This window comes from Saccopteryx leptura, chromosome 2 (assembly GCF_036850995.1).
Source record: "Saccopteryx leptura isolate mSacLep1 chromosome 2, mSacLep1_pri_phased_curated, whole genome shotgun sequence".
Lineage (NCBI taxonomy): Eukaryota > Metazoa > Chordata > Mammalia > Chiroptera > Emballonuridae > Saccopteryx > Saccopteryx leptura.
This window is the reverse complement of record NC_089504.1, coordinates 64,300,048-64,320,471: the sequence shown is the minus strand read 5'-3', so window position 1 is coordinate 64,320,471 and position 20,424 is coordinate 64,300,048. Positions and strand designations below refer to the sequence as shown.

Sequence of the window (20,424 nt, the reverse complement as noted above, 5' to 3'; positions counted from 1 at the left end):
AGTTAAGCAAGGAGAGTCCAGTTAAGTCTAGGAAGAGTATAGGCTGGAACATGGTATCTCTATGTTACCAGGGCAGCAATGTGGCAGGGTACACCTGGATTCAAGTGTAGCTGCTTCCCTTTAGCTGTGTGGCCTTGGACAAAAGGTTGTCTGACTTCATTCTACAGATTTTACACCTGTAAAATAGGGGTAATAACATCTCCCTCAAAGAGTCATTGTGGGGATGAAATTAATTAGCATATGCAATATGCCTAGAACTTTGCTGGTTCTCAATTAAGATTGATTCCTCCCACACTGGCCAATTGGCTCAGTGGATAGAGTGCTGGCCCAGCAGGCGGACATCCAGGTTCGACCCTGGTCCACATGAGAAGGAACCATCTGCTTCTCTCTCCCCCTCCCACTTCTCCACCTCTTACCCTCTCACAGTCAGTGGCTCAATTGGTTCAAGTGTTGGCCCTGGGTGCTGAGAATAGCTCAGTTGATTTAAGCATTGACTCCAGACGAAGGTTGCCAGGTAGATCCCAGTAGGGGCACTTGCGGGAGTCTGTCTATCTTCACTCCTCTCACTTAAAAAATAAAGATTGATTCCTCCCATTATGTCTCTGACCACTTATTTATTCATCTGTTTTGATTGTCACTCTCCTTGATGACTTAGTTTTGGTGTTGATGGTGATTCACTGTTGAGGGTCAACACAGTTCACTGTACTAGTCTGGGTGCCAGCAAGCTGTTAAGAGCTGACAAGTCAGTGCTCTGGATACTTCAGGGAGACAAACACCCACTTGTGAACCTCTCATTGTGTAGCTAGAACACCAAGGATTGGGTAAGTCTACACCATACCCTCCTTCACCATACTGAGTTTTTCCCTTCCAGAGAAAGGAACTCCAACCATCAAACGAATACCTAATTTTTGTCTCAGGACATATTTCTGCACTTCCATTTTGCAATTGCATAAATCTCCAATACAAAATATTGGTAATAAATGACTCATCACAATTAAATTTTTTTTTTTAAGAGTTAGCATTGACCCTACCAAATTTTTCCTACTGGCTACAAGCAGCAACTTCCTCCTCCATTCCTTCATTTTATCCGTTAAATATAGTGAATGGGGGAAGTGCAATTTTCCCTACCTGTTAAGAACTCTTGCCCTGCCTGCCATCTCTGACGATTTTGCAATGTAACCCTGGCTTTGGGAACTACAGTAACTGCCCATTGGGAGATAATGTAATTTAGGTTAAACCCAAAAAAGAGACGGACAGTTTCTATCGTGGCTGAAGCGGGATACCTAATTTTAAAACCTCTTTAAGAATTATTCTTGTGTTTCTAAATAGCACACGCTTCATTTCTTATTGACAGTGACTATGTTTTCCGAACCAAACATGAAGACATAACATTTCCTGTCCCCCTTTAGGGACAGGCTATTATATTAATTGTAGTTGTTACAGAAATAACAGGCTTGTGGGTGCAGGTGTCGTATAGCTACTAAAAATGGGTAGCACTTCAACTACAGCGGAACTATCATTACATTCCATTTTTAGATGGACACTGTAAACATTTGGCGTAAAGGAAACCAGGGCTCCCGGGCTTTCGCCAACCCGCTACCACTTCAGTACCCGGTCATTCTCCCTCTTGCTTACAGCGTGGAAAGCCGACGTAGGGGGCACGGTTTCCTAAGCAGAACACTGGGGACGTGCACGCCTGCGCCATAGTGTCAAAGTGTCCATGGCAACGCGACGCTTCGGCCTTCTGGAAGCTTGAGCTACAATTCCGATTGTGTGAGACCGGTCCGGGTGGGAGGGACCTGGGCACAGGGGAACAGATGGGGGTAGGAGGGGGTGGGGGATGGGGAAGCTACTGGGAACATTTGCCCCAGGGATTTAGCTAAACCAAGAAAAATCGGTTCAAGGCTCAGCACAAAAGGATCTTTTCATTAAGGTCCTTTCGCCCACGCAGGGCACGATGCCTCTGGAGGTGGTGGTGGAGCTGCAGATCCGGGCGGTAAGAGAGATCGACGAACCTCCCCTCCTTGCTCCCAAATCAGACTTTCCCCAGGTTCTTAAATGGTCCCAGGTCGTTTTCATCACCCCCTCCCCCCTCACCTCATAGACATTGTCTTTTGGAACAAATCATACCTCTGTCCGAGTCTCTACACAAGTCTTCTCTGACTTCCTAATCTTTAATTCTGCTCAACCTCTTCCTACTTTTTTCCCCCTTAAAGCCAACTTGTTTTTTTAGCTTTATCCTGAAAAAAATTTTTAGTAACCCTGAATTAAGTCCAAGAAGGATTTATTTTCTTTTCCAAGATAAAGATTTGTGAAAGATAAAAACAAACAAACAAACAAACAAAAAACAAACAAACCACAAAGAAAACCTCTCCTTTAAATAACCAGGTTAGAATTTAATTTCAGAACGCTTCATCACTTCCTGATAATTTTTCACCTCTATGAACTAATCAAGTATTTCTAAGCTATTTCCCCTAGAGATGGCTCTGGCTTGCTAACTGCAAAAGGAAAATCAACCAACAACTGTTTTATATTTATCCATTGAATCTTACTTAAGTGAGATGCTGTGGCAGAGTGACTCCATTGTTCTTGTTTGGGGTTAGTCATTCCTCTTCTTTCAGTTTCCATTTTCCAGTCCTTCCATCTGTAGGGACACTCTCATGCAGCTTAGCCTCCAAACTGTAAGGGCTTCTCTTCTGGCAATGATTACCAGCACAAATGCCAAACAGGTTATGGATATGGAAAATCTGGTAAGCCTCTATACAAGTGACAAATGCTACGATTTCATCAGACATGTAGCTATGAAATAAAGAGCAGAATTTCCTGGATTTGTTCCACTTTGACAGCAAATGGAACCAGGCTATTTCAACTGTGTGCTGTATCATTCGCAAGATCTCAAAGTGCAGTGATGTGAATTCTTGAGAAGCTGAGTGATAAATCAGTTTTCCTCCTCAAGGCAAAAAAGGAATAATTTTAAAAATCTCATTTCATTCAACATTACTGGTTAATTTCATTTTGATTTTTAAAAAGCATTCCTCAGTGTACAATTAACAGTGAAATCAGTTTTCTACTCTACAGTACTTAGGATGCTCCAAAAACAGGGTGACTTGATATGTGCTTTAAAGCCAGCAAACTAGGCCCTAGCAACTAAGGGAATTCCAGAATTATAAACAGGAACCAGAAAGTAAGACTAATTTTGAGCCCCCAATATTCAGACTTGTGTACATTGCAAGAGGAACTGTCACACTTCCCAATATCCAACCTGAATATTACTGCCATTAAAATAAAGGATCTCTCTAAGATTAAACAATAAAGCAAATCACTTACAGCTTTACAGTTTGTCTGATTCAGCAGGTAAAGAGGTAGTCTGTGTTCAAGATATTGTGGGAATGCAAATGATTTTATTTTGGAGAACAGCTGTTTCTCTTTCAGTGTGTGTCTCACACTCAAAGTTTGTTTCTACCCAATCCAAGCTTTCTTATCACAGCCATGCTCCAGATTCCTCTGTGTACCTCTCTACAAGACAGATCAAAGGCCAAAATCCATTCTATTTATAAATGTGAAAATAACTGGTCATTAGAATTATCTGAAGAGACCAGTTCCATAGGTAATTTAAAGGTTCTTATTTTCAGGTAGAGCAGCATTTAAAGCATATACCTTTTCATCTTTCCTGGTCAATGAATAATGAGCAGAGTCCACCTGCATTTGGTAGTCTTTGGTCTTGTGATTTGGGGAGGCACCATGGATAAATTGCTTTAAATGTAAAGGTCAGGGTAAACAGAAATTTAGTAGTTAGTTGTACATTGTGACTGGTATTGCAGCAGACTCACCTGATGAATTTCAGATTAAATACTGTTACCTAGAGTGTATATATAATTCCATATGAAAAACTATAATACACAAGGTCATCCTGTGGTGAAAAAGCTTATGCTTTTGCATCGCAAAGAATCACATTATTTTCTCATTTATTACCTCAGTAGAGGAGCATTTTTCTTTATTCAGTAGAGATGACAGGCAGCAGGGCCCCATCTCTTGCCATACTGATTCATTGACATAGTATGTGGTTAGCCTACTCCCAAACTCTCAGTTCCTCGGACCCCTCAGCAGCTTAACTATTTTTGCATGAGGCCATTGTCCCATCCTTCCTTTTTTAATTTTCATTTTTTATGGGGACTATAGATGTGCCCATTTTAAATTGTTTCTTCTTCAAATAAGTTCTTGGCTTGTTCTCTGAATGCTAAAAGACAGTATTAGAGAGTAGTGGGAAAGATATATGAATTTAAAGATCCTAAAAAAAAAAAAAAAAAGAAATTTGAAGATATTTTGAGAAGGTAGAAAGGAGAGAAAACTATGTACTATAATCTCTCCTCTCACTATCCAGTCTGCAAAGATGGAAGAGACAATAAACTAAAAAAGCTTACCAAGAGGATCAGGATTAAGAGGAAATTTCCCCAGCTGTGGCAACATCTTCAGGGAATAAATAGAAAAACCTGTGTTTTAGATTCTTAAATAACTAAGAACTAGGATTAGTATCAGTTTATATGCATGTATATTTACAGGATGAAGATGTTTCTTTTTCAGAGTTCAGTTTACAAGTGATATGTTGCCATGTAGGATCACTACAAAACACAGTTTTTCTGATGCCAACTTTATAAAACAGCAACATTATCATCACCCCAGCTTGGTTTATTTGCACTTGTCCTGGAGATATAAAATTGTTAAACGTAAAACAGAGGGATTTTTTTTGCTTTCTGTAATATGGCTGTGATCAGTAATGGCCAGCATGTGCTCCAGTCGAGCAACCCATCAAGATGGTAGGACACCTGAAATCCCAAAGGAAGCCTGAAATGTCCTAAGAGGGACAAGCGGTATGGCTGCTGGTTTAAGTTGGCATGATCGCATGTGGAAAATTTTACATCTCCTGGTGCCATAATGAATGAGATGGTGTCATTGTTGGTTCCACAGTACAAAGAGGACTGGAGCATTGTGCGGTGAGAGCCAGCAATAGTCGACAATGCTATATTGCATGTAGCCCAGAAAAAAGCCAAAAGCCACATCGGTGACATTGTGTCGCCCCAGCATGACCCTGGAGAGGCCCAAGATAAATGCCCATAGTATCACCAGTACCCTCAGTGGAATGGCTAGTACCAGGTGGTTCAAGATGAATCGGGACACCAGAGCGGCCCTGGTGGCATGGCCCGAGGGGAAGGAGTACTTGTCCACCGAGAGGGTGACAAACATGTCCATCTGGTTGTGGGCTGGGCGACGCCTGCGGACCAGCCCCTTGAGCAGGGCCACCAGCAGTAGGTCCAAAAATAGGGCGAAGAGCAGGTTCATCAGCACCTCACGCCCGGCCCAGCTGTCGCTCCTGGACAGGCAGTAGAGGGTGCCCAGCAGCCACGGGATGCCGTGTCCAGAGATCTCTAGCAGCTTCATAAGGGGCCGCACGCTGCCCCAGGACGAACTCTCCCCAGCGCATACCCCCAACTTCTTGGACAGCCACAGGTCGATGGCCAGCAGGGAGCGCAGGGCGATGCCCAGGAAGGACGGGTTCAGGTCCATGCGATCCTCCTCAGGCAGCGGGGGCGGTGACGCCTGCGAGGGGACGGATCCTGTCAGCGGGAAGGAGCCCCGGCGGTGCACCGGGCTCTCAGACATGCGGAGCCGGGCGCAGGTGTGGTCCGCGGCCGATGCGCGGCTGCTGAGCAGGGACTGGAACTCTAACCTGCCGCTCCCGCCGCCGCCGCCGCCATGGGCCGGGCTGCCGGGGCTGCTGCTGCTCGAGGTAGAGGCACCCAGCGGGCGTCCCTCGATGTTCCTGCGGGGGCTCGGCATTGCGGCGGGCGGCCCGGATCCCAAGACCCAGCCAGCCGATACACAGGCTCCCCGGCCCTGCAGCCTCTTCCGCTTCCGCACTGCCAACTGGAGGGGCGGGGAGAGGAAGCAGCTAGGGGACGCTTGTGACACCTGGCGGAGGTGTGGAATGAAATTGGAATTCCGATTTGAAGAAGGAGAGGAGAGGGGAGGGTGTTATGGGAGGTACATATGAAGGGGTGCGGCAGTGGGGGAAATTTGATATTGTTTGTGGTTGGTTAGGGGAGATAGAGCCCCATTTAAAAAAACAAACAAACCCTGTTCTCTATTTTTCCACCCTTCTTTTTAAGATCTCTTGCCCAGGGGTGTTCCTTCCTGACAAGCAAGATGTGTACCTTGGAGTTTACCTCCTGAATCAGTACTTGGAGACGGACTGCTTTCCCTCCGTGTTCCCTATTATGATTCAGCAGAGAATGCAATTTGAAAAGGTGATCTTGACTTTCTCACTGCTAAAGAGAGAAATTAAAATGTTGCTGTCTGAAGATCATTTAGTGGTTCTTATAAAGTTATTTTGTAAATTTCCTTTAAAAAATTACTTAAAGGCACCTCATTACAGCGCGAAACCAAAGTTGTAAGACATGCTTTTGCAGCCCAGGACTGAGCCAAGTTCTGTCAATCTGGTGCTAAACACTCTGTCCAGGATGTTTTCTATTCTGGGAGCTCCCATGGTATTTTCTAACTGGAGCAGAAAGAGCATTTCCTGAACATTCTGGGAGATGTTAGAGGCACTTGCATTACATTTATGATAGGGATAATCAATAAACTAGTGGAACTTAGACACAAACTTTTTTAGATTCAAAATATCATGAAAAACTGTGACCAGATTAGTTAAATCCTGAATCTAAAATCCTGTAACAAAACAAGAAGGCTCCTCAGACTTACTGAGTTTTCTTAGGTCATACTTGGTTTATTTATGATCATGATATAAATTATCAAAATATTTCCAGTCTTCTTGTCACTTTAAAATATTACTTTCATTATTACATAATAACAACCCTTTGAAGTTTTTGTTTTGGAATTCAGAGATGGAATCAATCTGATTCTTTGAACCTTGGTAAGTCTGATGATTTTGCTCCTGAGAATATCACTGAGGTGGTTCTTTGTGAGGGAAGATGAGTATGGAAAGATCTCCAGGTAGAGTCTGTCACTTTTAAACATGTGAATGGTGGTGCTCAGAAAATGACCTGTTTTGATCTAAGAATTAAGAGATGAGGGTTGACTGTCTAAGGGCCTGTGGTGGCGCAGGGGATAAAGCATCGACCTGAAAAGCTCAGGTTGCTGGGTGAAGGTACATATGAGAAGCAACTAGAGGAGTTGATGCTTCCTGCTCTTCCCCACCCCCTTTTCTCAATCTGATTCTTTGAACCTTGGTAAGTCTGATGATTTTGCTCCTGAGAATATCACTGAGGTGGTTCTTTGTGAGGGAAGATGAGTATGGAAAGATCTCCAGGTAGAGTCTATCACTTTTAAACATGTGAATGGTGGTGCCCAGAAAATGACCTGTTTTGATCTAAGAATTAAGAGATGAGGGTTGACTACTACCTGGCCTGTGGTGGCACAGGGGATAAAAGCATCGACCTGAAAAGCTCAGGTTGCTGGGTGAAGGTACATATGAGAAGCAACTAGAGGAGTTGATGCTTCCTGCTCCTCCCCACCCCCTTTTCTCTCTCTCTCTCTCTCTCTCTCTCTCCTCTCTCTAAAAATCAATAAATAAAATCGTTAAAAAAATAGATGCCTAGAGCTATACATAATGTTTTTTATAAATTATAGTGCTAATTTATTTTCTTTTTGTGTATTTAACATGGATATATTAGTTTATTTTCAAATTCCATTTTTCTAGTTTCTTTTAAAAAATATTTATTTTATTGATTTTAGAGAGAGAGGGACAGAGAAAGAGAGAAAGAGAGACAGGACCATCGATCTATTCTGGTATGTGCCCTGACCCGGGATGGAATCGGCAACTTCTATGCCCCAGGACAGTGCTCTAACCAACTGAGCTATATGGCCAGGCTCTAGTTTCTTTCTTTTTATTTTCAAAAAACTTTTATTTATAAAATTAAATTTAATGTGGTGACATTGATCAGTTGAAGTGTATAGGTTTCAGATAAACATCTCCATAGCATTTGAATTGTTAATTGTGCTGTGTGCCTATCACCCAAGTCAAATCATTTTTCATTTAGTTTCTTTTTAAATTTATTTTTAAAATTGAATTTATTGCAGTGACATTGGTTAATAAAATTATATAGGTTTCAGGCATATAAATCTATAATACATCTGGTTTATTGTATTGTGTTTACCACCCCAAGTTATAGTGTTAATTTAAATAGTTTACCAAACTAGTTGGATGAGAGAAAAGAGGAACCTTAGAGAAAACCTAAGAGAAAAGCGTAGAACCTTAGAATATACAGACAGAATCCAGAGGAGCCTACTTCTGCTTTTTAGATATTGGTAGTGGTAGAAATCCAGTCTGTTTTTTCTTCAAGAATTTTCTTATTTTATCAATTTTAAGTATGCTTCTATAGAAGATTTAAAATATTTTTTTTTGTAAGAAGCCCAAAGATAGAAAATTATAGAAGCACAGAGCAATAAATTTGTAAATGACCTTGGAGGTTATCTAGTCCAACCTCCTTGACTTGTAGAAGAGGAAAGTGAGCCTGAGAGTCACATTCTGGATGCCACACCACTGCTCTGTTGCAAAACTGTGCATATGAGATTACTAGTCAAATATACCATACGCTAGTTTTCATTTTATAAAATGCAATTAAATAAATGCTTTATTTTGTATTATATTTTTAAATGCTTTGTTTTAAATTTTGAAAATTGCCCTTTTGTGTGAGCTGTTTGGGTTTGTATTCCAGCTTTCTTCCAATTTGCTCCAGTTTTGGCTGTATTTGTTTCAGTCTTTAAATGCAAATACTTGCAGCAAGTAAGCAAAAATCTTTTCTCCTTGGACCTTCTGTGTAATTCAGACTTGAGCATTGTAAAGCCATAGGATAAACAAGAAATTTCTCCTAAAGAATGTATGAACCATTGTGTTTGAGCAGGTCACATTGGTCATTTATTCCCTAAGATCATACTTGAGAAAATCCTTAGACATGGGTGAAGTGAAGGGATGTAATTACTGAAATAGTTTAGAGGAAATAAACCACCCATATTTGCTTGATAAACCCAAGTCAATACAAAAATTACAGAGGACAGCCTCATTTTTCTAGTTAAAATAGACCTAGCTTTGGATTAAGAGCAGATTTTAACCATGCTTATGTTTAAACACTATTTAAATTAGAATTTTAATGCTGGAAATCAAACTCCACTGAAAAGTTTGTTTTATTTTAACAGGGTTTTAGAATTCTGGAAGAGGGATGTGGTATGCCTTTTATTTCAGTCCTATACGAGGCCCTTTTTGCCTGAAGGACAAGAGATGCAGATTTGGCAGTGGCTAGACAGGTATCTTGGGCTTCATGATATACTTAAAACTTAAGAGACTCTCCCTCTCTCTATTTTTGAATCTTGTGGGAGTGTAGTTACTAGCATTTAGCTTTTCTTTTATGTTGCACATAGAGTTTTTATTTATGTTTCTTTTTAGCACAACCAATTCCTTGGCAAGAGAAATCTTTCATGCAGTTTTATGTTGTAGGAATATTTGTGGTATGCAGAATGTTTTTTTTAGGTACTCAAGACTCTTTGAGGTTGATGCCAGATGTGCTTTTAGCAACAAACTGTAGGGCTAGGTCAGGTTGATGACATTTTGAACATGTGGTAGATTCAGCTAAGTTGGATTTTCCTCACATTTGGTATTTTTTTTTCCTAATTCTTATTCATTTATTCTATAGTAATTTGTTGAACTTTTTTTTTTTAGTGTGTGTAACAGAGACAGAAAGAGAGACAGATAGGACAGACAGACAGGAAGGGAGAGAGATGAGAAGCATCAATTCTTCATTGTGGTAGCTTAGTTGTTCATTGATTGCTTTCTCATATGTGCCTTGACCGAGGGGCTACAAAGTGACCCTTGCTCAAGCCAGTGACCTTGAGTTCAAGCTAGTGAGCTGTATTCAAACCAGATGAGCCCGTGCTCAACCCAGAGACCTCGGAGTTTCGAACCTGGGTCCTCTGCGTCCCAGTCCTACGCTCTATCCACTGTGCCACTGCTTGGTCAAACCATTTGTTAAACTTTTAACCATATACAGTACCTGCTAAAAGTATTTCTGTTGAGTCCAAAATATTATATGGCTGGATTTGATATGTGTTAATTATTTGGAAGAATGTAATCTATAATTTCTATGAGTGTATATTAATAAAACTTTGAAAATTTATTTTTTCATTTTTTCACAGTTATTCGAAAACGCAATAGATCCTGGAGCGGTAGCAGACATTTTAGAAAGTAGGTACTGTCAGAAAAAGACAGAGAGAAAGAGAGAGACTGTCGTATGTCTATAATTCACAGATACAAAATTTTACTATTTTCTATGTTGTGATACTTCTATGTTTGATCTATATTTACATTCAAGAGAGTCTGTAAAATTTGAATCATGTTTTTTAGGGTTTCTTTTTAAAATATTATTCTTGCATTTATTTTTCTCTTTTTTTCTCTTTCTTGTTCAATCTCTCCATCACCACCCCAGCCTTCAACACCACCACTCCTCCCGACAGCTGTCAGCCTTCTTTCAATCTATGAGTCTGTCTCTATTTTGCTTGTTAGTTCATTTTGTTTATTAGATTCCACATATGAGTGAAATCATATCGGATTTGTCTTTCTCTGATTGGCTTATTTCATTTAGCATAATTCTCTACAGGTCTATCCATGCTGTTGCAAAGGTGAATCATGGTTTTGAATCCATTACAAACTCTTTTCTAGATATAGATGGGATATACTAGAACAGGAGTCCCCAAACTACGGCCCGCGGGACCTCACTCTTTCATTGGTGGTCAGTGAGAGGAGCATAGTTCCCATTGAAATATTGGTCAGTTTGTTGATTTAAATTTACTTGTTCTTTATTTTAAATATTGTATTTGTTCCCGTTTTGTTTTTTTACTTTAAAATAAGATATGTGCAGTGTGCATAGGAATTTGTTCATAGTTTTTTTTATAGTCCGGCCCTCCAACGGTCTGAGGGACAGTGAACTGGCCCCCTGTGTAAAAAGTTTGGGAACCCCTGTACTAGAAGGTACTATTCTGTTTATTATTATTTTTTCAATTAAATGGTTCTTGTATATTCACAGAGTTGTTTAACCATCATCATAATCAATTTCAGGGCATTTTCATTACTACAGAAAGAAATCCTATACCCATTCTTCCTCATCTCTCCCAGTCCTAGGCAACTACTAATTAATCTTTCTGTCTCTGATTTGCTTATTCTGGATAGTTCATATAAATGGACTTATACAGTATGTAACCTTTTGTGACTGGTTTCTTTCCTTCTTTTTTTCTTTTTTTTTATTACAGAGACAGAGAGTCAGAGAGAGGGATAGACAGGGACAGACAGACAGGAATGGAGAGATGAGAAGCATCAATCATTAGTTTTTTGTTGTGTGTTGCAACACCTTAGCTGTTCATTGATTGCTTTCTCATATATGCCTTGACTGCGGGCCTTCAGCAGACCGAGTAACCCCTTGCTCGAGCCAGCGACCTTGGGCTCAAGCCGGTAAGCTTTTGCTCCAACCAGATGAACCTGCACTCAAGTTAGAGAGCTCGGGGTCTCGAACCTGGGTCTTCCGCATCCCAGTCTGATGCTCTATCCACTGCGCCACCAGCTGGTCAGGCCTTTTTTTCTTTTTTTGAAAGAGAGAGAGAGAGATGCAGGAAGGGAGAATGATGAGAAGCATCAACTAATTGCTTCACCTAGTGATGTACCCATTGATTGTTTCTCATATGTGCCCTGAGGGGGGCTCCAACTGGTGCCCTTGGGAATGAATCAGTGCTCTTGGGAATGAACCAACAACCCCAGGATCTAGTGGGCGACCCTGGTGTTCCGGGATGACTTTCTAACCACCGTGTCACTGGCCAGAGCTGTGCCTGGTTTCTTCTTTTTTTAAAAATTTTATTTATTTTTATTATTATTCATTTTAGAGAGGAGAGGGGAGAGAGAAAGAGAGAGAGAGAGAAGGGTGAGGAGCAGGAAGCTCCAGGCAAGCCAGGGTTTTGAACCGGCAACCTCAGTGTTTCCAGGTTGACGCTTTATTCACTGTGCCACCGTAGGTCAGGCTGTGCCTGGTTTCTTTTAATTAGCATGATATTTCCCAAATAGCATGTGTCAGTACTTCATTTCTTTTTCTTTTTTTCCAAAGTTGGAAACTGGGAGGCAGTCAGACAGACTCCTGCATGTGCCCGACCAGTATCCACCTGGCACGCCCACCAGGGGGCGATGCTCTTCCCATCCGGGTCATTGCTCTGTTGCAATCAGAGCCATTCTAGGCCTGAGGCAGAGGCCATGGAGCCATCCTCAGCACCCTGGTCAACCTTGCTCCAATGGAGCCTTGGCTGAGGGGGGGGGAGAGACAGAGAGGAAGGAGAGGGGGAGGGGTGGAGAAGCAGATGGGCAGGCGCTTCTCCTGTGTGCCCTGGCTGGGAATCAAACCCAGGACTCCTGCACGCCAGGCCGACGCTCTACCACTGAGCCAACCGGCCAGGGCCAGTACTTCATTTCTTTTTATGGCCAATAATGCTCCATTGTATGGATATGTCACATATTGTTTATCCATTCATAAGTTGATAGACTTTGAGGCTATAATGAATAATGCTGCTATGAATTGAATATTTGTGTACAAGTTGTTTCATGGACATGTGTTTTCTTTTTCTTTCTTCCTTTCTTCTTCTACTTCTTTTTTTTTTTTTTTTTTTTTTTTTTTGTGACAGAGACAAATAGAGAGGAAGGGAGAATGACATTCAGTTGGACATTTACCTGGACATTCAGTTGTCTCAGCACCATTGTGGATCAGAGTATTTTTCACCCATTGAATAGTTCTTTGTTGAATTTAAACCTTTGTTAAAAATTAATTAGTATAAATGTGAGTTTATTTTAGGGCTGTCAATTCTATGCCATTGAACCATATACCTATCATTCTGCCAATACAACACATTCTTTTTAAATTTTTTTCATTTATTGATTTTAGAGAGGAAGGTAGGAGAGAGAAAGAAAGGGGAACATTAATTTGTTGTTCCACTTATTTATGCATTCATGGGCTAATTCTCTTTTTTTTATAAATAAATTTTTATTTCAATGGGGTGACATCAATAAATCAGGGTACATATATTCAAAGAAAACATGTCCAGGTTATCTTGTCATTCAATTCTGTTGCATACCCATCACCCAAAGTCAGATTGTCCTCTGTCACCTTCTATCTAGTTTTCTTTGTGCCCCTCCCCCACTCCCTCCCCCTCTCCCTCCTTCCCTCCCCCCCCACCCCCCGTAACCACCACACTCTTGTCCATGTCTCTTAGTCTCGTTTTTATGTCCCACCAATGTATGGTATCCTGCAGTTCTTGTTTTTTTTCTGATTTACTTATTTCACTCTGTATAATGTTATCAAGATCCCACCATTTTGCTGTAAGTGATCCGATGTCATCATTTCTTATGGCTGAATAGTATACCATGGTGTATATATGCCACATCTTCCTTATCCAGTCTTCTATTTTTTTTTTTTTTTTGCGGTGATTAAAGATGGGTTAATTCTTGTTTGTGCCCTGACCAGGGATCAAAACTACAAGCTAGGCATGTTAGAAAGATGCTTTAACCAACTGAGCTACCAGGCCAGGGCCCCATATTGTAGCATTGTAGTAAGTTTTTGAATCAGGAAGTATGAGTTCTCCAACTTAGTTTTTTTTCCAAGACCTTTTATGCTTTTTGGGTTTTCATGGTTTTTCATCTTAGGATAAGCTTATTAATTTCTGCAAAGAAGCCAGCTGGGATGTTGACAGGGATAGCATTAAACCTGTGCATCAGTTTGGGGAATATTGCCATCTTAACAATTTCCTGTAATGGAAAGTGGTGAGAATTAATTGAATATAAGGAATTTAGAGCCCGAGACAAATTAAGTGTTTAACATTACTGTTGGGGTGAGGGTTGGCAAGGATTACTCCCTTCTCCTACTTGGAAAACCTAAATTATGGACTGTCTTGGCTTTTAAGTTTCTTGGCATTTAAAGTTCTGTTTTCATGCATTCATATGTTTTTCACTGGTCTACAAAGGGAGAATTTTACTTTCATTGTGTCCTTTTCCAGTTTTTTTTTAGATATAACTGACATATGACATTGTGTAAGCCTAATGTGTACAACATGTTTATTTGATACAATTATATATAATACCCACAGGTTGAGAACTGCTGATATAATATATACAGTATTACAAAATGATTACCACCATAGTGTTAGCTAACACCTCCATTCCATCACACGATTATCATTGCTTTTCTGGTGGTGGTAACATTTAAGATCTATTCTCTTGGCAATTTTATAGTACAACTGATCCTTGAACAATATCATGGTTAGGGGTGCCAACCCCCAATGGAGTAGAAAATCTGAATATAACTTTAGACTCTAAAGTCAGCCCTTTGCACCTGAGGATTCAACCAAATGCAGATGAAAGACAGTATTTTCAATCTGTGGTTGGGGTTGGGAAACCACAGTTGGGAATGCTAAAATACTATTTTTTATCTATGGTTGGTTGAATACATGGATATGAAACCCCTAGGTGAAAAGGGCTGACTGTATTTATTGAAAAATATCCAGGAGTTACTGGACTCATGCATTTGTACCCATGCTCATGGGTCAACTGTATATAATACTGTATTATTAACCATATTTACTATTACTGTCTATTTTAAATGTTTTCAATTTTAATATTTTGTAGGAATTTTTTGTTTTTTCTAATTACTATACTATTTATATTTTAAATTATTTTTAAGATTTGAATTTTATTCTAGTCCTTGTAGACATTGTACACAGGCTCACTATTTCAAAATATATTTTGGACTCAAGAAATATAAAAAATGTTAATTTTATGTCTCATTTATATAGTCATAAAGCATACTGTTTTAAGCAACATGAACTTTTTTTTTTTCTTAGCGAGAGAGAGAGACCCTCAGAAAGACAAGAAGGGAGATAGATGAGAAGCATCAACTCATAGTTGCAGCACCTTAGTTGTTCATTGATTGCTTTTTTATATGTGCCTTGACCTGGGGACTCCAGCTGAGCTAGTGACCCCTTGTTCAAGCCAGCAACCTTAGGCTTCAAGCCAGCAACCTTTGGGCTCAAGACAGTGACCATGGGTTATGTCTATGATCCCACGCGCAAGCTGGTGAACCCTCAACTCAAGCTTGGTACTTCAGGGTTTTGAACCTGAGTCCTCAGTGTTTCAGGCTGATGCTCTATCCACTGTGCCACTGCCTGGTCAGGCTAAGCAATGTGAACATTTTTAGGTTAATGGATAACATTTGATTTTGAATTTTTAAAATGAAAAGTTTAAGTGACTTATAAATATATTTTTAATGAGGTCGCCAGTTCGAAACCCTGGGCTTGCCTGGTCAAGGCACATATGGGAGTTGATGCTTCCAGCTCCTCCCCCCTTCTCTCTCTCTGTCTCTCTCTCCTCTCTCTCTCTCTCTCTAAAATGAATAAATAAAATAAAAAATATATAAATATATTTTTAAGAGAGAAAATATTGCATTTGTTCTGTCAGTACTTTTCAGGGACTGAAATGCTGCTTTTATAACTCAGTTATTGTCACTCTATGCCTTCAATTGGGTCAAGAAATACCTGAATCATTGTTATGGCACTTATTATTAATAAAGTAATAATTGTTACATTATTACATTTAATCTCACTATTAAGATTGCAGAAATGGGTAGATTCCCCTAACTATGTGTTGTTCAAATTAAAAGGGAATTAAATGGGTATTGTGGCAGTTTTAAATGTAGCAATTAATGAAAAACTCTAGCAATTTTCTTTATTTTTCTTTTGCTATTACTAATTTATTTTTATTATGAACACATAGCAATGTTTAGGCATTTTAAAAGAACAGTAAATGGGAAAGAAAACATTTATTACCCTGTGATGGATTAGTTAATTTTTTATATTTGAGAAAGCATTTCCACTGCTTTGGCATATTATCATAACAAGATAGTATGGAGCAATAGAACAATGTTGGTAAGTCTAGCAATTTTCTAAAGTATTAAAATCTCATTTTTTTCTTTTTTAGGCTTCCTAACCAGGTTTGAATTAATACAGCTAGTGCCTCCAGGTAATGTGCCAATAAATGTATTTCTAAATTAGTTTAATTTAAATTTGAAAGCATTTTGGCCTGACAAAATGAGGATGGTATTTAAAACTTATGTTTTATATATCGTATTTTTCAGTCCATAAGATGCACTTTTCCCCCAAAAAAGTAGAGGGGAAAATGCCCGTGTGTCATATGGAGTGATGAAAAATACAGTATTTTACTAAATATTTTTTTTCAAACATGATAAAAATTTTATTGAGCATTAAATTTGCATTCAAAATATTGAGCATTTTATGTTCATTAAATTCGAGGCAATAATGACACTGACCTCATTGGACTGTTTTACTAAATATTTTAACACACCATTTGGTTCAGAATATTTTTTTTTTCTTATTTTCCTCCTTAAAACCCTAGGTGTGTCTTATGGTCAGGTGCGTCTTAAGGAGCGAAAAATACGGTAACACTATTTTCCTCCCACTAGTCTGTTTCATTTTTTTTTTTTTAATAATTTTATTTTTTTAATGGGGTGACATCAATAAATCAGGATACATATATTCAAAGATAACAAGTCCAGGTTATCTTGTCATTCAATTATATTGCATACCCACCACCCAAAGTCAGATTGTCCTCTGTCACCTTCTATCTTGTTTTCTTTGTGCCCCTCCCCACCCCCTTTCCCTCTCCCATTCCCCCCTCCTCCCCGTAACCACCACACTCTTATCAATGTCTCTTAGTTTCACTATTATGTCCCACCTACGTATGGAATAATACAGTTCCTGTTTTTTTCTGATTTACTTATTTCGCTTTGTATCATGTTATCAAGATCCCACCATTTTGCTGTAAATGTTCCGATGTCATCATTTCTTATGGCTGAGTAGTATTCCATAGTGTATATGTGCCACATCTTCTTTATCCAGTCATCTATTGATGGGCTTTTTGGTTGTTTCCATGTCCTGGCCACTGTGAACAATGCTGCAATAAACATGGGGCTGCATGTGTCTTTACGTATCAATGTTTCTGAGTTTTTGGGATATATACCCAGTAGAGGGATTGCTGGGTCATAAGGTAGTTCTATTTTCAGTTTTTTGAGGAACCACCATACTTTCTTCCATAATGGTTGTACTACTTTACATTCCCACCAACAGTGTATGAGGGTTCCTTTTTCTCCACAGCCTCTCCAACATTTGCTATTACCTGTCTTGCTAATAACAGCTAATCGAACAGGTGTGAGGTGGTATCTCATTGCCGTTTTGATTTGCATTTCTCTAATAGCTAAAGAAGATGAGCATCTTTTCATATATCTGTTGGCCATTTGTATTTCTTCCTGGGAGAAGTGTCTATTCATATCCTCTTCCCATTTTTTTATTGGATTGTTTGTTTGTTTGTTGTTGAGTTTTATGAGTTCTTTGTATATTTTGGATATTAGGCCCTTATCTGAGCTGTTGTTTGAAAATATCATTTCCCATTTAGTTGGCTTTCTGTTTATTTTGTTATCAGTTTCTCTTGCTGAGCAAAAACTTCTTAGTCTGATGTAGTCCCATTCATTAATTTTTGCCTTCACTTCTCTTGCCCGTGGAGTCAAATTCATAAAATGTTCTTTAAAACCCAGGTCCATGAGTTGAGTACCTATGTCTTCTTCTATGTACTTAATTGTTTCAGGTCTTATGTTTAGATCTTTGATCCATTTTGAGTTAATTTTTGTACAGGGGGAGAGACTGTAGTCCAGTTTCATTCTTTTGCATGTGGCTTTCCAGTTTTCCCAGCACCATTTATTGAAGAGGCTTTCTTTTCTCCATTGTGTGTTGTTGGCCCCTTTATCAAAAATTAATTGACTATATATATGTGGTTTTATTTCTGGACTTTCTATTCTGTTCCATTGGTCTGATTGTCTATTTTTCTGCCAATACCATGCTGTTTTGATTGTCGTGGCCCTATAATATAGTTTGAAGTCAGGTATTGTAATGCCCCCAGCTTCATTCTTTTTCTTTAGGATTGCTTTGGCTATTTGGGTTTTTTTATAGTTCCATATAAATCTGATGATTTTTTGCTCTATTTCTTTAAAAAACGTCATTGGAAGTTTGATGGGAATTGCATTAAATTTGTATATTGCTTTGGGTAATATAGCCATCTTGATTATATTTATTCTTCCTAGCCAAGAACAAGGTATATTCTTCCATCTCATTATATCTTTTTCGATTTCCCTTAACAATGGTTTATAGTTTTCATTATGTAAGTCCTTTACATTCTTTGTTATGTTTATTCCTAAGTATTTTATTTTTTTTGTTGCAATCGTGAAGGGGATTATTCTTTTGAGTTCCTTCTCAGTTGTTTCATTGTTGGCATATAGAAAGGCTATTGACTTCTGTATGTTAATTTTGTATCCTGCGACCTTACTGTATTGGCTTATTGTTTCTAGTAGTCTTTTTATGGATTCTTTGGGGTTTTCGATGTATAGGATCATATCATCTGCAAAAAGTGATACCTTTACTTCTTCTTTTCCGATATGGATGCCTTTTATTTCTTTGTCTTGTCTGATTGCTCTGGCTAGAACCTCTAGTACCACATTAAATAAGAGTGGAGAGAGTGGACAACCCTGTCTTGTTCCTGATTTAAGGGGGAAAGCCTTCAGTTTAGTGCCATTTAATATGATGTTAGCTGATGGTTTATCATATATGGCCTTTATCATGTTGAGATATTTTCCTTCTATACCCATTTTGTTGAGAGTCTTAAACATAAAATTGTGTTGTATTTTATCGAAAGCCTTTTCTGCGTCTATTGATAAGATCATGTGGTTTTTGTTCTTTGTTTTGTTGATATGGTGTATTACATTAACCGTTTTACGTATGTTGAACCATCCTTGAGATTCTGGGATGAATCCCACTTGATCATGATGTATTATTTTTTTAATATGTTGTTGTATTGGATTTGCTAGTATTTTGTTTAGTATTTTAGCATCTGTATTCATTAGAGATATTGGTCTGTAGTTTTCTTTTTTTGTGCCATCCTTGCCTGGTTTTGGTATGAGGGTTATGTTGGCCTCATAAAATGTGTTTGGAAGTATTGCTTCTTCTTCAATTTTTTGGAAGACTTTGAGTAGAATAGGAACCAAGTCTTCTTTGAATGTTTGATAAAATTCGCTGGTATAGCCGTCAGGGCCTGGACTTTTATTTTTGGGGAGGTTTTTAATGGTTTTTTCTATTTCTTCTCTACTGATAGGTCTGTTTAGGCTTTCTGCTTCTTCTTGACTCAGTCTAGAAAGGTTGTATTGTTCTAGGAATTTATCCATTTCTTCTAGGTTGTTGAATTTAGTGGCATAAAGTTTTTCATAGTATTCTACAATAATTCTTTGTATATCTACGGTGTCCGTGGTGATTTCTCCTCTTTCATTTTGGATTTTGTTTATATGAGTTCTTTCTCTTTTTTCCTTGGTAAGTCTTGCCAAGGGTTTGTCAATTTTGTTGATCTTTTCAAAGAACCAGCTCCTTGTTCTATTAATTTTTTCTATAGTTTTTCTGTTCTCTAATTCATTTATTTCTGCTCTGATTTTTATTATCTCCTTTCTTCGGCTGGTTTTGGGTTGTCTTTGTTCTTCTTTTTCTAGTTCCTTAAGGTGGGAAGTTAAGTGGTTCACTTGGGCTCTCTCTTGTTTGTTCATATAGGCCTGAAGTGATATGAACTTCCCTCTTATCACTGCTTTTGCTGCATCCCATAGATTCTGATATGTCATATTGTCATTTTCATTAGTCTGTATATATCTTTTGATCTCTGCACTTATTTCTTCTTTGACCCATTCATTTTTTAAAAGTATGTTGTTTAGTTTCCACATTTTTGTGGGATTTTTTTCCTCTTTTTTGCAGTTGAATTCTAGTTTCAAGGCTTTATGAGCAGAAAATATGCTTGGTACAACTTCAATTTTTCTGAATTTGCTGATGTTGTTTTTGTGGCCCAACATATGGTCAATTCTTGAGAATGATCCATGTACACTGGAGAAAAATGTATACTCAGTCCCTTTGGGATGAAATGTCCTGTAGGTGTCTATCATATCCAGGTGCTCTAGTGTTTTGTTTAAGGCCACTATGTCTTTGTTGATTCTCTGTTTGGATGACCGATCTAGAGCTGTCAGCGGTGTATTGAGGTCTCCAAGTATGATTGTGTTTTTGTCAGTTTTTGTTTGAAGATCAATAAGCTGTCTTATATATTTTGGTGCTCCTTGGTTTGGTGCATATATATTAAGAATTGTTATGTCTTCTTGATTCAGTGTCCCCTTAGCCATTATGAAATGGCCATTTTTGTCTCTGAGTACTTTTCCTGTCTTGTAGTCAGCATTATCCGATATGAGT

General features: G+C 38.9%; 2 protein-coding genes across 7 annotated transcripts in view; one reads left to right on the top strand and one right to left on the bottom strand.

Moving 5' to 3' along the window:
* Positions 1–1,741: 1,741 nt before the first annotated feature.
* SPATA6L (spermatogenesis associated 6 like) overlaps positions 1,742–20,424 on the top strand; it is a 62,907-nt gene continuing 44,224 nt past the window's right edge. For 4 of the 6 annotated variants that reach the window (XR_010749212.1, XM_066368085.1, XM_066368083.1 and 1 more), the window contains exons 1-4: positions 1,862–1,996; positions 6,165–6,302; positions 10,204–10,252; positions 16,064–16,105. Coding sequence is in view for 4 of the 6 variants with exons in the window: in XM_066368085.1 (XP_066224182.1) it covers positions 1,958–1,996; positions 6,165–6,302; positions 10,204–10,252; positions 16,064–16,105 (268 nt within the window). In the remaining 2 variants the exon portion in view is untranslated. Of the gene's footprint in view, positions 1,772–1,861; positions 1,997–6,164; positions 6,303–10,203; positions 10,253–16,063; positions 16,106–20,424 lie in introns of those variants that run through there. The other 2 variants (XM_066368082.1, XM_066368086.1) reach the window with 2 other exon arrangements.
* On the bottom strand, positions 2,373–5,925 carry PLPP6 (phospholipid phosphatase 6). Its single transcript, XM_066368087.1, has 2 exons — positions 4,422–5,925; positions 2,373–2,950 (listed from the first exon to the last, which is right to left on the bottom strand). The coding sequence occupies exon 1, from the start codon at positions 5,833–5,835 to the stop codon at positions 4,948–4,950; it is 888 nt and encodes a 295-aa protein (XP_066224184.1). The 5' UTR covers positions 5,836–5,925; the 3' UTR covers positions 2,373–2,950; positions 4,422–4,947.